This window comes from Sminthopsis crassicaudata, chromosome 2 (assembly GCF_048593235.1).
Source record: "Sminthopsis crassicaudata isolate SCR6 chromosome 2, ASM4859323v1, whole genome shotgun sequence".
NCBI classification, from domain to species: domain Eukaryota; kingdom Metazoa; phylum Chordata; class Mammalia; order Dasyuromorphia; family Dasyuridae; genus Sminthopsis; species Sminthopsis crassicaudata.
The window spans coordinates 552,915,037-552,931,728 of NC_133618.1; the positions used below are offsets into that span (position 1 = coordinate 552,915,037).

A 16,692-nucleotide genomic window follows, 5' to 3' on the forward strand; every position below is an offset into this window, starting at 1 on the left:
ATCATTATTTAGTGCATTAAAGAGGATGTAGGTGCCTAGTATATTTACACAATTAGTTATTTTCTTCTATGAAATTTTTATGTTTTCTGTTAGTAATATATTTATGTTGTCGTGTAAACTGCTGTGGTATAACAGAAGAAAAATGAATTAGATGTCAGAACTAGATTGTGTCTTAACTCTGCCAATTATTAATGGTCTAATCATGAACAACAACAACATTTTTTAAATTCTCAGTTTTCTGACTTATAAAATGAAGATAATGACATATTACCCCCCCTTATGGGTTGTTAAGATCATTAAATAAGCTTACAGACTACACATAATACATTTTGTAAATTGTAAAGTGCTACATGAGTATATTGTTTATGAGGATAATAAACTTTTAAAATATTTCCAGAATCCACTTTTTCAGTATACTCCTTCTCTGGCATAGATCACAGCTCCTTTATAATTTAATATGTAGTTTCTGAGAATTGGCTGTAGTTAAATAACAAAAAATAATTACCACACACCGAACCTGATGACAAACCTTTCTATTTGGGCTACCTTCTCCTTGGACAAAAGGCAAATTGTTGAGTTGACAGTTGAAGACTTTCTAGCTGTAAAATCCCTACCAGAGCTCATATTTTGCTAACATAACTCTCAAGAAACTATAGGGTTTATTACATCAAGAATATAAAGATATGTTGGAATGATAAAAATTTAATATATAAAATTCACTTAAGCAAGACATTTTCTAAAATCCAACAATTACAATTGTTTATTTTCCATGTAAAAAAAATAGATGCTTATATTCTTTCTTTATATAAACAGACAACTGGAAAAATGATCTTTAGATGATCAATTTCATTATCTATTTTTATATTATGCAAATGCTCTAACATTTTAATTTCTAGTCAATATTATAACATAAAAATAATAAAAAATTAATATAATGTACTACAATTTTTTAAAAATAGAAAACATACTACAAAAGTAATACATTCCAAATCAACCATTTGCAATTAACTTGTGTCTAATTATGAATTAGGTAATTCTGTATTTTTGAACCATATTCTGAAATCAAGATTCTAAAAATTCTTTGTTTCACTTACTAACATTATATTAGCTTTGGGTAAATTGACAAATTTGAACTATGCTATTTTTCCATGTCCTTAATTTCTAGCACAAAAATAAAGATAACACTCACATAGTTGCTATACAAATGGACAACACATAACATGAAATTCCCATCTAACATACAATATTTAAATACAAATATCTAACCTACCTCTTCAAAAAGACTTTCTCATACTTCCCTATTTACACAATATCTAGTATTTTGGGAGATTTAAATTGTAGGTTAGTCATACACACTGATCAAGTGAGGAATAAATGGCTTGTTCAGACTTGAATAGATGATAGTAAGACCACTATGGTATGCATGTGAGAGGAACTAAAGTTAATAGAATCAAGTATGGACATTGTTGATTTTTCCTTCAGTGCCAAGATTGAAGAAATTTTTTTTCCCCAAACCTGATTAGCAATACACTTTTTTTGTTGTTTTACCAAAAGGCACTAATTTTGATCCTAGGTAGCTAGCTGATGATCATTCTGGCTTCTTAGAATGAAGTTCTGTATTGGGGCAATATTAGACATGTTAATTTTAAAATGGTTCCAGCACATATGGTACTAGACAATATACTATCGATTGTTGTAAAGATACTCTGCAGTATTGCACAGGAAGAAAATTATAAATTCATGCTGGATTTTCTAAATTCAGTGAGTTTGTGAATTTGTGGTAATCTGAAATTATTTTCTTTTGTCCAGGAGATATTCTAAATAGGCTAACATCTAAGCCAAATGTTTAATACTATAAAATGTTTACATATGAAATTCTATTCTTTTTTGTTTGTTTGTTTTTAACTATCTTTTATTATACTGATGAAAAACATCTCATCATATTTATCAATAGCAGAGATTTTTGGAGTTATACATTTATTGATTAATAAAGCAGAAACAAAATTACCCATAAAAGCTAAATTATCATATAAAATATGAAATTAATCTTACCCACTGCAACCGATGACCTTATTATACAAATAGGAAGGCAGGCCTTTCAGGTGAATGTTGTTATCCACATATACATATTGTAGTTCTCGAGATCGACCTAAATCTGAGCCAAAAAAAGATATGATAAGAGTGGTATCTCTAGTGTGATGAAAGGAAGACTGGATCTAGACTTTCCTTAGGAAGGAATAGTGAAAAGAATACTAGACTTAGAGTCAGAATAATTGCAATCATCTCCCACTGTGCCCCTTATGACTTATGTAGTTTTGTGCATATTATACTAACATTTTTCTGTTTCTTCCTATATAAAACAAAGGTGCCATATTAGAAGGCCTTCATGTCCCCTTCTCCCTTCCAATCTATGATCCTGAATCCTGGTCCTGTCATTTACATAGAGCAAGACCCTGAGCAAGTCCTATAACCTTTGTGAGTTTCTGTAAACAGGAGACTTGGACTAAATGGTAAGGCCTCTAAATGCTGTCATTATTTTTCTCTTTTAATGACAAAAGACAAATACCAAATAAGATTTAATACAAAACTGAGTAAATGCTATTAAAATGTACCTTTATTCCAGATTATGAAAGGAACCGACTTAGACATTAAGGACGCAAAGATAAAAATGAAAGACTCTATCTACCCTCAAACAGTTTATATTCTACCAATAATAATAATAATAAATTACTTTAAGGTTTGCAAAGTATTTTACATATATCTTATGAACATTTTTTTTTAGGCAAGGCAACTGATGCTCAAAAAGGTTAAATGAATTGTCCTTGATCACAAAGCTAATACCTGTCAAAAATAAAACTGGAAAGTAGATCTTTCCTGACTTCCTAATCCAGTGTCCTTTTTTATCACTCCCTTTTTTGTGCCATTGACAATAATAAAACCATATGAAATATAAAAACCATATGAAAACTTAAGGACATAAAATTGGAATATGATGCTAAAAGGATTTATTTTGTTCAAAAAGGATAGGATAGATAAAAGATTCTACTGGGGTTCTGTTTTCTTTGTTGTACTTACTATGTACATTATTGTTTCTTAAGTGAATGGATTATATAATCTAAGTCTGATAATGATTCTGGGCAAAATTCTAAATAGTTAATGAATATCTAGAAAAAGAAGCAATGCATGATGAAATACCAGCATGGCTTCATTAAAAATGTCATGTTGGACTAGATGAAGAGGGGTGGGTTAAGTAAATAATACTGTTTAGTGGTTTTGGAACTGGTTGAATGGCAGGATCCAAAGTCATTAATAAGGTATGATGTCATCTTGAAAGATTATTTCTAGTAGAGTGCCAAGAGATCTGTCCTTAGTCCTCTATTACTTCATAGTTTTATCACGTAGTTTAAAAAATGTAGACATAAAATTTGCAGATGGCAGAAATCTGGGAGAGAGAGATTACAGATAATGGATTTAGGATTCAAAATGACTTTGAGAACTTAGATTAGTGGGCCAAATCTTAGATGAAAGTTAATGTGTCTAAAGCAAAATCTCATATATAGATTAAAATAATCAGTTTCATAATACAATATTAGAAATGGTGTAGGTAGAAAGCAATTTATCTGAAAAATACCTAAAGATTTTTAGTCTACTGCAGATTGACTGGGTGATACAGGAGCCAAAAAAGCTAATGAGATTTTGTGTGACCTCTCTTTTTTGTGGCACCCCATCAATATACAAGTCATTGTCTACAGCAGTGGTCCTCAAAATTTTTAAATAGGGGGCCAGTTCACTGTCCCTCAGACTGTGGGAGGGGCAGACTATAGTAAAAACAAAAACTCACACTCTGTCTCCGCCCCTCAGCTCATTTGCCATAACCCAGTGGGCCTCATAAACATCCTCAGCTCACTGCATCTGGCTCGAGGGCCGTAGTTTGAGCACCCCTGGTCTACAGGGTGGGATTTTTGTCATAAGAAGTTCCCACATGCATGTTTCTTTCTTTTGTAACAAATCAAATTACTACCCATATTTTGTGGAATTGTTACCTTTGGTTAATAGTAGTGTGGTTTGAAAATATATATTTACTTCTCAAAATTTACCCCTCAAAAATGGAAATCTTAAAAATATGAAAAGGGGGAAAGTGTGGAGGTATTAGTCAATACAAAACACTTTTGAGGAGGGACAGGGTGAAAGGCAAGAAAGAATAGAATAAACAGGAGAGACATAGTATGAGGAAAATAAGTTAGCAATCATAACTGTGAAAAAAAATTTTGAGGCAAGTTTCTATGATAAAGGTCTCATTTCTCAAAAGTACAGAGAAATGAGTCAAATTTGTAAAAATAAGAGCTATTCCCCAGTTGATAGTCAATCGATATAAAGCTTTCAGATGAAATAATCAAAGCTATATATAGCCATATTAAAAAATGATTGGAGAAATGCACATTGAAACAATTTTGAAGTACTCATTCACATCAATTAGATTGGCTAATATGGAAGAAAAGGAGAATGACAAAAGTTGGAGGGAGGGGATATGGAAAAATTAATATGTGCATTTGGAAAAATAAAATACTATTGAGAATTTTAAAAAATAAATTTAAAAAAAGCAGCTTGGGGAAGTGCCCCCTATAACCCAGAAACAGAGTTTAATTTTAAAAGTCAAGAAACAGACTTTGAAAAATGAGAAAAACAAACAAAAAAAATAAATAATCCTGACCATAGAAAGTTACTATGGTGACAGGGAAAATCAAAACATAAACTCAGGAGAGGATAACAATGCCAAAACACTGTGAAGCCTCAAAGAGAAATAGAAATAGTTCTCAGGCCCAAAAGGGATTTTAAAGATCAAATAAGAGAGATAGGAAAAAAAATAAGATTTATACAAGTGTATTATAAAAAAGAAGTTAACAATTTGATAAAGGAAACACAAAAAAGTGGGATAAGATGTACAAAAATTCAATGAAGAAAACATCTCTTTAAAAAACAAAATTGGCCAAATGGAAAAGAAATACGACAGTTCAATGAATAAAGTAATTTCTTTTCATTTATTTATTTAATTGCTTATTTATTTGTTTGTTTATTTTTGCTGAGGCAATTGGGGTTAAGTAACTTGCCTAGGGTCACACAACTAGGAAGTATTAAGTGTCTGAGACCAAATTTGAACTCAGGTTCTCCTGACTTCAGGGCTAGTGCTCTATCCACTGTGTCACCTAGCTGCCCCTGAAGTCATGAGGACCTGAGTTCAAATCTGGTCTCAGATACTTAACACTTCCTAGCTGTGTGACCCTAGACAAGCCACTTAACTCCAATTGTCTCAGGAAAAAAAAATTACAACTGGGTAAGTGGAAGCCAAGAAAATGTAAAATTTACTGACTTGGAAAATAAATCTATGAGAGATAATTTAAGAATTAGTGTACTTGAAAGCCATGGTTAAGGAAAAAAAAAAGAGCATGGATAACATCTTTCAAGAAATTTTCAAGGAAAACTGTTCTCATATTTTAGAACCAAGGGTGAAATAGTAATTGAAACAATCTACTGATTACCTCCTAAAATTGATACCAAAATGAAAGCTCCCAGGAATATTATAGCCAAATTCCAGAACTGCCAAATCAAAGAAAAAATACTGAAAACATTCAAAAAGAAATAAATCAGGAATCACAGCCAGGATTAGGTAGGATTTAGTAGCTTCTACTTTATTTATTTTTATTTTAATAGTTTTTATTTACCAGATATATGCATGGGTAATTTACAACATTGACAATTGCCAAACCTTTTGTTCTAATTTTTCCCCTCCTCCCCCCCCCCCAAGATGGCAGGTTGACTAATACATGTTAAATATGTTAAAGTATAAATTAAATACAATATGTGTATACATGTCCAAACAATTGTTTTGCTGTACAAAAAGAATCGGACTTTGAAATAGTGTACAATTAGCCTGTTAAAGAAATCCAAAATGCAGGCAGGCAAAAATAGAGGGATTGGGAATTCTATGTAGTGGTTCAAAGTCATCTCCCAGAGTTCTTTTGCTGGGTGTAGTTGGTTCAGTTCATTATTGTTCTATTGGAACTGATTTGGTTCATCTCATTGTTGAAAATGGCCACATCCATCAGAATTGATCATCATATAGTATTGTTGTTGAAGAGTATACAATGATCTCCTGGTCCTGCTCATTTCATTCAGCATCAGTTCATATAAGTGTCTCCAAGCCTTTCTGAAATCATCCTGTTGGCCATTTCTTACAGAACAATTATATTCCATAATATTCATATACCACAATTTATTCAGCCAATCTCCAATTGATGGGCATCCATGTAGTTTCCAGTTTCTGGCCACCACAATGATAGTAGCTTCTACTTTAAAAGAGCAGAAAGCTTATTCCAGTATACAAAGGAGTTTGGAATTCAACTAAAAAGGAACCACCCAACAAAACTGAGCATAATCTTTCAAGGGAAAAATGGATACTCAATGAAATAGGGGCCTTTAAAACATTCCTGATGAAGTGACCAGAGCAAAACAAAAAATTCAAATTTCAAACATTAGACTCCAGAGAAGTATAAAAAAGGTAAACATGAAAGAAAAACAAACATGTTTAATAATATTAAACTGTTTCTATCCTGACATGAAAAAATAATACTTAAGGACTCTATCTCTATTAGGACAGTTAGTATATTTAGACAGAGGGTGTGGGCATAAGTTGACGCTGATGAGATAAAATAAATTAAGGGGTGAGAAAAAACTGCACTAAAGGAAGAGACAGAACACAGTAAATTATATAACATGAAGAGATGTGAAAGATCAATTATGGTGGAGGGAAAGAAGAATAAGGTAAGCATTAATTGAATCTTATTTTGCATCATATCTGGCTCAGATAATAACATGTATACTTTGTTGGATATAGAAGTCTATCTTACCTTATAGGGAAGTAAGAAAGAAAAGGGACACAAATTGGGGGGGGGCTAATTGAAGGGAGGGCAGATTGAGGGAAGAAATGGTCAGAAGTAAAATATTGGTAAGGAGGGACAGAATGAAAGGAAAGAGAAAGAAGTATAAACAGGTGGAAAAAACAGGATAGAAGGAAATACATAGTAATCATAACTGTGAATGTCAATGGGATGAAATCACCCATTAAAGAGAAGTAGCAGAGTAGATTAAAAAAAAAGAAACCAAAATAGCATCTTACAACATGTTGTTTATAAGAAACACATCTGAAGTAGAGACATACACAAAGAGTAAAGGTAAAAGGCTGGACCAGAATATATATTAAAAAAAATAAGCAGGAATAATAATCATGATCTCAGAGAAAGCAAAAGTAAAAACAGATTTAATTAAAAGAGACAGAGAAAGAAATTATGTCTTGCTAAAAGATACCATAAGTAATGAAATAATATCAATATTAACATATATACACCAAATGGTAAAGTATCCAAATTTATTTTTTTAAAATTAATTTTATAATTATAAATTTTTTTGACAGTACATATGCATGAGTAATTTTTTTTATAGAATTATCCCTTGTATTCATTTTTCCAAATTTTCCCCTCCCTTCCTCTGCTCCCTTGCCTAGATAACAGGCAATCCCATACATATTAAATGTGTTACAGTATAACCTAGGTACAATATATGTGTGTAAATCCAATTTTCTTGTTGCACGTTAAGAATTGGATTCCGAAGGTATAAGTAACCTGGGTAGAAAGACAGTAGTGCTAATAGTTTACATTCAATTCCCAGTGTTCTTTCTCTGGATGTAGCTGTTTCTGTCCATCACTGATCAACTGGAAGTGAGTTGGATCTTCTTTATGTTGAAGATATCCACTTCCATCAGAATACGTCCTCATACAGTATTGTTGTTGAAGTGTATAGTGATCTTCTGGTTCTGCTCATTTCACTCAGCATCAGTTCATGTAAGTCTCTCCAAACCTCTCTGTATTCATCCTGCTGGTCATTTCTTACAGAGCAATAATATTCCATAACATTCATATACCATAATTTACCCAACCATTCTCCAATTGATTGACATCCATTCATTTTCCAGTTTCTAGCCACTACGAAAAGAGCTGCTACAAACATTTTGGCACACACAGGTCTCTTTCCCCTCCTCAGTATTTCTTTGGGATATAAGCCCAGTAGTAGCACTGCTGGATCAAAGGGTATGCACAGTTTGATAACTTTTTGGGCATAGTTCCAAATTGCTCTCCAGAATGACTGGATCCTTTCACAACTCCACCAACAATGCATTAGTGTCCCAGTTTTCCCACATCCCCTCCAACATTCTTCATTATTTGTTCCTGGCATCTTAGTCAATCTGACAGGTGTGTAGTAGTATCTCAGAGTTGTCTTAATTTTCATTTCTCTGATCAGTAGTGATTTGGAACACTTTCATATGAGTGGACATAGTTTCAATTTCATCATCTGAAAATTGTCTATTCATATCCTATGACCATTTATTAATTGGAGAATGGTTTGATTTCTTATAAATTAGGATCAATTCTCTATATATTTTGGAAATGAGGCCTTTATCAGAACCTTTAACTGTAAAAATATTTTCCCAATTTGTTACTTCCCTTCTAATCTTGTTTGCATTAGTTTTGTTTATACAGAAGCTTTTTAATTTGATGTAATCAAAATCTTCTATTTTGTGATTAATAATGATCTCTAGTTCTCCTATGGTCATAAATTCCTTCCTCCTCCACAGGTCTGAGAGGTAGACTATCCTCTGTTCCTCTAATCTATTTATGATCTCATTCTTTATGCCTAAATCATGGACCCATTTTGATCGTATCTTGGTATATGGTGTTAAGTGTAGGTCCATGTCTAATTTCTGCCATACTAATTTCCAGTTTTCCCAATAGTTTTTTCCAAATAATGAATTTTTATCCCAAATGTTGGTATCTTTGGGTTTGTCAAACACTAGATTGCTATAGTTGTATCCTATTTTGTCCTGTGTATCTAATCTGTTCCACTGATTGACTGGTCTATTTCTTAGCCAATACCAAATGGTTTTGGTGACTGCTGCTTTATAACATAGCTTTAGATCAGGTACTCTAGACCACCTTCATCTGACTTTTTTTTTTTTTCATTAATTCCATTGAAATTCTCGACCTTTTATTCTTCCATATGAATTTTGTTGTTATTTTCCCTAGGTCATTAAAATAGTTTCTTGGGAGTCTGATTGGTATAGCACTAATAAACAGATTAGTTTGGGGAGCTGTCATCTTTATTATATTCACTTGGCCTATCCACAAGCACTGAATGTCTTTCCAATTATTTAAATCTGACTTTATTTTTGTGGCAAGTGTTTTGTAATTTTGCTCATATAATTCCTGACTTTTCTTTGGTAGATGGATTCCCAAATATTTTATACTCTCAACATTTGTTTTGAATGGAATTTCTCTTTGTATCGCTTGCAGTTGCATTTTGTTGCTGATGTATAAAAATGCTGAGGATTTACGTGGATTTATTTTGAATCCAGCAACTTTGCTAAAGTTGTGAATTATTTCTAATAACTTTTTATTAGAATCTCTGGGGTTTTCTAAGTATACCATCATATCATTTGCAAAGAGTGACAGTTTGATTTCCTCATTACCTACTCTTATTCCTTTAATCTCTTTCTCGACTCTTATTGCGGAGGCTAGCATTTCTAATACAATATTGAATAGTAATGATGATAGTAGGTAACATTGTTTCAGTCCTGATCTTACTGGGAAAGGTTCCAGTTTATCTCCATTATATATTATGCTTACTGACGGTCTTAAATATATGCTCCTGACTATTCTAAGGAATAGTCCATTTATTCCTATACTCTCGAGCGTTTTTAGTAGGAATGGATGTTTTATTTCATCAAATGCTTTTTCTGCATCTATTGAGATGATCATATGGTTTTTATTAATTTGTTTATTAATATGGTCAATTATATTAATAGTTTTCCTAATATTAAACCAGCCCTGCATTCCTGATATAAATCCTACTTGATCATAATGTATTATTCTGGGAATGATTTTCTGAAGTCTTTTTGCTAATATCTTATTTAAAATTTTAGCATCAATATTCATTAAGGAGATTGGTCTATAGTTTTCTTTCTCAGTTTTCAGTATCCAAATTTCTAAAGGAAAAAATTAAGTGTTACAGAAGGAAATAGACATTAAAACTATTCTAGTGGGTAATCTCAACTTTTTCATCTCAGAACCAGAATCTAACCACAAAATAAACAAAGAAAGAAGTAAAGGAAGTGAATGGATTTTTAGAAAAGTTATATATGATAGAACTCTGGAGAAAACTGAATGGGGATAGAAAGGAATATACTTTTTCTCAGTGGACCTACCCCAAAATTAACCATATATTAGGCATTAAAATATCATAATCGATTGCAGAAAGGCAAAAATGTTAAATGCATCCTTTTCAGATCATGATGCAATAAAATTACATTTAATAAAGTGCCACACAAAGATAGATTAAAATGAATTAGAAGCTAAATAATCTGATTCTAAAGAATGAATGGGTCAAACAAAATATAATTGAAACAATCATTAATTTCATTGAAGAGAATGAAAACAATGAGACAATATACCAAAACTTATGAGATGCAGCCAAAGCATTACTTAGGGGAAATCAAAATCTCTAATTCTTACATGAATAAACTAGGAAAAGATCAAATCAATGAATTGGGCATGGAATTACAAAACAAAACAACAACAACAAAAAAAACCTAGAAAAAGAGCAAACTAATTCCCAACTAAATACTAAATTGAAAATCCTGAAAATCAAAGGAAAGATTACTGAAAGCAAGAAAATGATTGAACTAATAAATAAAATTAATATTAAAAATCAATAAAATAGATCAATAACTGGTGAATTTGATTAAAAAAAAACTCATCAAACTGCCAGTATCAAAAATGAAAAGGCTAAATTTACTACCAATGAAGAACAAATTAAAGCAATAATTGGGAGTTATTTTTGCCCAAATGTATAATAATTTGACAATCTAAATGAAATGGATGAATATTTACAATAATGTAAAGTGCTCAGATTAAAAGATGAGGAAATAAAATATTTAAATAATTCTATATTAGAAAAAATAAATTGAACAAACTATCAACTAATAACTTAAGAAAAAAATCTCCTGGGCTTGATGGATTCACAAGTGAATTTTATCAAACATTTAAGGAATAATTACTCTCAATATCATATAAACTATTTGGAAAATAGATGAAGAAATAATTTTACCACATTATCTTTGTGACACAAACATGGTTTTGATACCTAAACTAGGAACAGCAAGAACAGAGAAGAAACCTTTGGACCAATTTTCCTAATGAACATTTATGCAGAAAGTTTAAATAAAATACTAGCAAGGAGATTATACCAATATATCACCAAGGTTACATACTAAATAAGGAGAATTTACACCAGGTATGCAAAGCTTGTTCAATATTAGAAAAATTATTACTATAATTGACTCTACCAATAACAATGGAAATCACTGAAAAAGCTTTTGACAAAATACAACATCAATTTCTATTAAAAACTGTAGAGAATATAGAAATAAATGAAGCTTTCCTTAAAATGATAAGTAGTATCTATCTGGAACTACCCACAAACATCTTTAATGGAGATAAGCTAGAAGCTTTTCAATAAGATCAGGAATTTAATAAAAGATGATGCCATCACCACTATTATTCAATACTGTACTACAAATATTAGTTATAGCAATAAAATAAGGAAGAGAAATCAAAGGAATTAGCATAAGCAATGAGAAAACAAAACTATCACTCTGCAGATAATATGATGGTACACTTAGAGAATCCTAGGAAATCAATTAAAATACTAGTTAGAATTATTAACTTTAGAAGAGTTGCAGAATATAAAACAAACCTACATAAATCATCAACATTTTTAGAGATTGCCAACAAAGCTCAGCTGCAAGAAATAGGAGAAATTCATTTTTATTATTTTTAAATAATAATATTTTATTATTTTTAAATAATAGTTTTTTATTTTCAAAATGTATGTAAAAATAGTTTAATATTCACCCTTGCAAAACCTTGTGTTCCAAATATTTCTCTCCTCTTCCCTCCACCCCCTCTAGATAGTAATTCAATACATGTTAAATATATGTAATTCTTGCTACACAAAAAAAATCAGATCAAAAAGGAAAAAAATGAGAAAGAAAACAAAAATCAAGCAAACAATAACAAAAAAAGTGAAAATACTATTGCTGGGATTCACATTCAGTCCCCACAGTCCTCATTCTGCTTCCAGATGTATCTCTCCATCACAAGTCTATTGGAATTGGTCTGAATCACCTAATTGTTGAAAAGAGCCACGCCCATCAGAATTGATTGTTACATAATTTTGTTATTGCTGAGTACAATGTTCTCTTGGTTTTACTCACTTTACTTAGCAACAGTTCATGTAAGTCTCTCAAAGTCTTTCTTTGCTGCTTCGTTCTGCTGATCATTTCTTATAGAACAATAATATTCCATAACATTCATATACCATAACTTATTGAGTCATTCTCTATCCATTCAGTATCTAGTTCCTTGCCATCACAAAAAGGACTGCTACAAATATATTTGCACATGTGAATTCCTTTTCCTTTTTTATGATCTCTTTGGGATATAAGCCTACTAGAAACACTGCTGGATCAAAGAGTATGCACATTTTGATAGCCTTTGGGACATAGTTCCAAATTGTTCTCCAGAATGGGTAGATCAGTTCACAACTCCACCAACAATATATTATTGACCCAATTTTCCCACATTTTCTCAAATATTTATCATTATCTTTTCCTGTCATCTTGGCCAGTCTGAGAGGTGTGTTACCTGAGAGTTGAGATACCTCTAATACCTCAGAGTTATCTTAATTTGGAGAGAAATTAATTTTTATATAACTGTAAACAAAATAAAATATTTGAAAGTCTATCTGCTAAGACAAACCCAAGAACTACGTGAACACAATTATAAAACACTTTTCACACAAATAAAGTCAAATCTAAACAATTGGAAAAATATCTACTGCCCATGAGTAGCCCAAGCCAATATAATAAAAATCACAATTCTACATAAATTAATTTATTCATTCAATATTATACTAATCAAACTACCAAAAATTATTTTATAGAACTAGAAGAGAAATGTTAAGATTCATTTGGAAGACCAAAATATCAAAGGAATTAATTAAAAAAAAAAACACAAGGGAAAGTAGCCTAGCCCTACCAGATCTCAAACTATATTATAAAGTGACAATTATCAAAACTATCTGATTGACAAAGAAACAGAGTGGTGGATCTGGGAATAGATTAGATAGACCATAAAGAGGTAGTAAATAATAATAGTTATCTGGTATTTGACAAATCCAAGGACCTCAGCTTCTAGGACAAGAATTCAATATTTGACAAAACTGTGTGGTTCACACTCATTTCCCAGAGTTCTTTCACTGGGTGTAGCTGGTTCTATTCATTATTGAACAAATGGAACTGATTTGGTTCATCTCTTTGTTGAAGAGATCAACAAGACAAAATAGTTAATAACTATAGCAATCTAGTGTTTGAGAAACCCCAAACCCTAGCTTTTGGGGTAAGAATTCACTATTTGACAAAAACTGCTGGGAAAATTGAAAACTAGCATGGCAGAAACTAGGCATTGACCCACACCTAACACCATATACCAAGGTATGGTCAAAATGGGTAATGACCTAGCATAAAGAATGATATTATAAATAAATGAGAAGAACACAGGATAGTTTACCTCTCAGACCTGTGGAGGAGTAAAGAATTTGTGACCAAAGAAGAACTAGAGATCATTATTGATCACAAAATAGAACATTTTGATTATATCAAGTTAAAAAGTTTTTGCACAAACAAAACTAATGCAGACAAGATTAGAAGGGAAGCAATCAACTAGAAAAACATTTTTACAGTCAAAGATTCTGATAAAGGTCTCATTTCAAAATATATAGAGAATTGACTCAACTTTATAAGAAATCAAGCCATTCTCCAATTGATGAATGGTCAAAGGATATGAACAGACAATTTTCAGATGAAGAAAATGAAACTATTTCTAGCCATATGAAAATAGAAAGCATTTTGAAATATAAAATGGATAATTTTTATTATATCAAATTTAAATATCTTTTCACACACAAAAAGCAAGATTAGAAGGAATGCATTAAATTTTTGCAGCAACACTGTCTCTGATAAAAGTCTCATTTATCAAATATAAAGAGAGCTAGGTCAAATTTATAAGAAGTTAAATTATTCTCTGAATGATAAAATGTCAAAGATTATAAACAGCTTTAAAAAGAAGAAATAAAAACAATCTATAATCATATAAAAATGCTCTAAATGAGTACTGATTAGAGAAATACAAATTAAAACACCACTGAGGTACCAACTCACACCATCAGATTGACTAATATGACAGAAAATGAAAATGATAAATTTTAAGCGGTTGTTTAAAAATTGGGATACTAATGCTAATCCCTATAACATCTTCATTGAATATAGTGATCAAGCTAAAAATAACCTTAAGAGGATGAAAAAAATGAAGAATGTTTACCCTGAAAATGAAAAGATATGACCTGATGTGAAAGCATTCTTGAAATATTTAAAGTGCTATTTGAGAGAGGGATAAGATTTGTTTTATTTGCCTCTGTAGGAGAAAACTGAGTAGAAGTAACAGGGGGTAGATTTTGGTTTGATAGACAGAAGTTTCCTAACAAGTAATTGTTTAAAGATGAACTAGCTCAAAGGAAATTTAATTTATAATAAAGACATGTCTTCAAGTAGATGTTGAAGATTCGATGAAGATATTATAGGAAAAATACATTATTTGTGTAAAAGCTGGGCTAGATGACCTTTTTGGTTATCATTTTTGTTTGTTTGCTTTTGTGGTGAGGCAGTTGGGGTTAAATGACTTGCCCAGGGTTACACAATTAGCACATATTAAGTGTCTGAGGCAAAATTTGAACTCAGATCCTCCTGATTTCAAGGCTGGTAAACTATCCATTGCACCAACTAGCTGCCCCTATCTATTTTGCTATATACAATACTACAATATAAGAACTTTTGCAATTATTTTTTCATTTCTATATTTCTTCATAATTAATATTCTATCTGAAATCCTCTGTGTTCACATCTTAGTATACTAAGATGTAGTGGTATGAAACTCAAATAGAAATATGGGACACTAAACCAGGTAAAAGGATCCTTATGGGTGCATGTTGACTTAGAAAAACATATATTAATAATAACTATTTTTTATTTATTTTGTTAAATATTTTCCAATTGCATTTCATTTTGTTTCAGGCTGCACTAAGGAATGTTGTAGGCAGTGCTGGCACCCACAGGTTGTGTTTGACATTTCTGGTGTAATAGAGTGCTGGATTTGGAATCAAGAAGACCTCAGAAATCCTGTTTCAGACATTTTAAACTCTTTCAGTCTCAGTTTTTCCACCTGTAAAATAGATATATTAGTACACACACACACACACACACACACACACACACACACACACACACACACACACACACACATATAAAAACAGGAAATCTCATAATACAGGGCTAGGCCTGAAATCAGGAAGACCTCTAGGTGAGTTAAAATCTGGCCTCAGACACTTACTAGTTGTGTGACCTTGGGCAAATCCCTTAATCCTGTTTACCTCAATTTTCTTATCTGTAAAATGAGCTGGAAAAGAAAACAGCAAACCACTTTGGTATGGCTGCCAAGAAAACCCCAAATAGTCATAAAGAATGGGACATGATTGAAATGACTGAACAATAGCAAAATATATAAAGTGCTTTGCAAACCTTAGAGAAAATATACATTAGTTAATATCATTATGAAGGGAATTTTATAAATGTTTTATAGTGATTTAAATATCTATTGACTTTTCTTATCTGGATCACAATACACAATATGACTATATTCTTAGGCACACTAAACACAAGTCAGGGTTAGATTACAATTTTATCTTTCAAAACATCAATGCTTCTCTTCTTTGTACTTTCTTTCTATCAGTATAGGGAAGCTACTATAGCCTAGGATTTTTGGTTGTTCTGAAAATTCTATTCAAGCTAATTGAGCACAATTTGCTAGATAGACTAGAATTAATTATAGGTGGTTAGTAGTGATTATTTTTGAGATAGTCTCATTATGAAGCTAGTTTAGTTATAATGTTGTTTGTCAATGCAATTGTCAGACATCATTTAATTGACAGAATCAAATGTACAATCTGATACTACTGGCAAACAATAGCATTTCATATATGAAAAATCTATGAGATATTTTTATATTTTTAAAACCTAAAACTCTGGTCACCATAATTAACTTTGGAATAGGCTATTCATTTACTAATTTAAATTAAAAAAAAATTTAAAGCATCATAAAACAGGTAACAACTTTAAGACAGTTTATTTTTCCCTTCAATTATTTTTTTATGTTCTGATACCATGTAACATTTTTAAAAGCCCTATTAAGAAAAATACTAGGCATGTGAACTTTATAAAGACAGGAAGTTGTCCATCTGCAAGGCTGCTAATCCTACAAAGAACTTTTTCATGTGGCTTCTGCTAGTCTTGGATTCTGTCTAAAACATTTACACTTTCCTTCTTTCAGACTCAGATCAAAGAATTTTTTTTTTTAAGAAATGAGCAAAAACTATGATTCCTGAATAAACTCCATTTTAATTTTTTTAAACCTC

General features: G+C 31.4%; 1 protein-coding gene across 4 annotated transcripts in view; it reads right to left on the minus strand.

Annotated features, from left to right (window-relative positions):
• The window catches only part of LRRC28 (leucine rich repeat containing 28), a 158,717-nt gene that overhangs the window by 25,164 nt on the left and 116,861 nt on the right, over positions 1-16,692 (minus strand). For all 4 annotated transcript variants that reach the window (XM_074295039.1, XM_074295040.1, XM_074295041.1 and 1 more), the window contains one exon: positions 2,053-2,155. In XM_074295039.1, the coding sequence (XP_074151140.1) occupies positions 2,053-2,155 (103 nt within the window). The remainder of the gene's footprint in view (positions 1-2,052; positions 2,156-16,692) is intronic.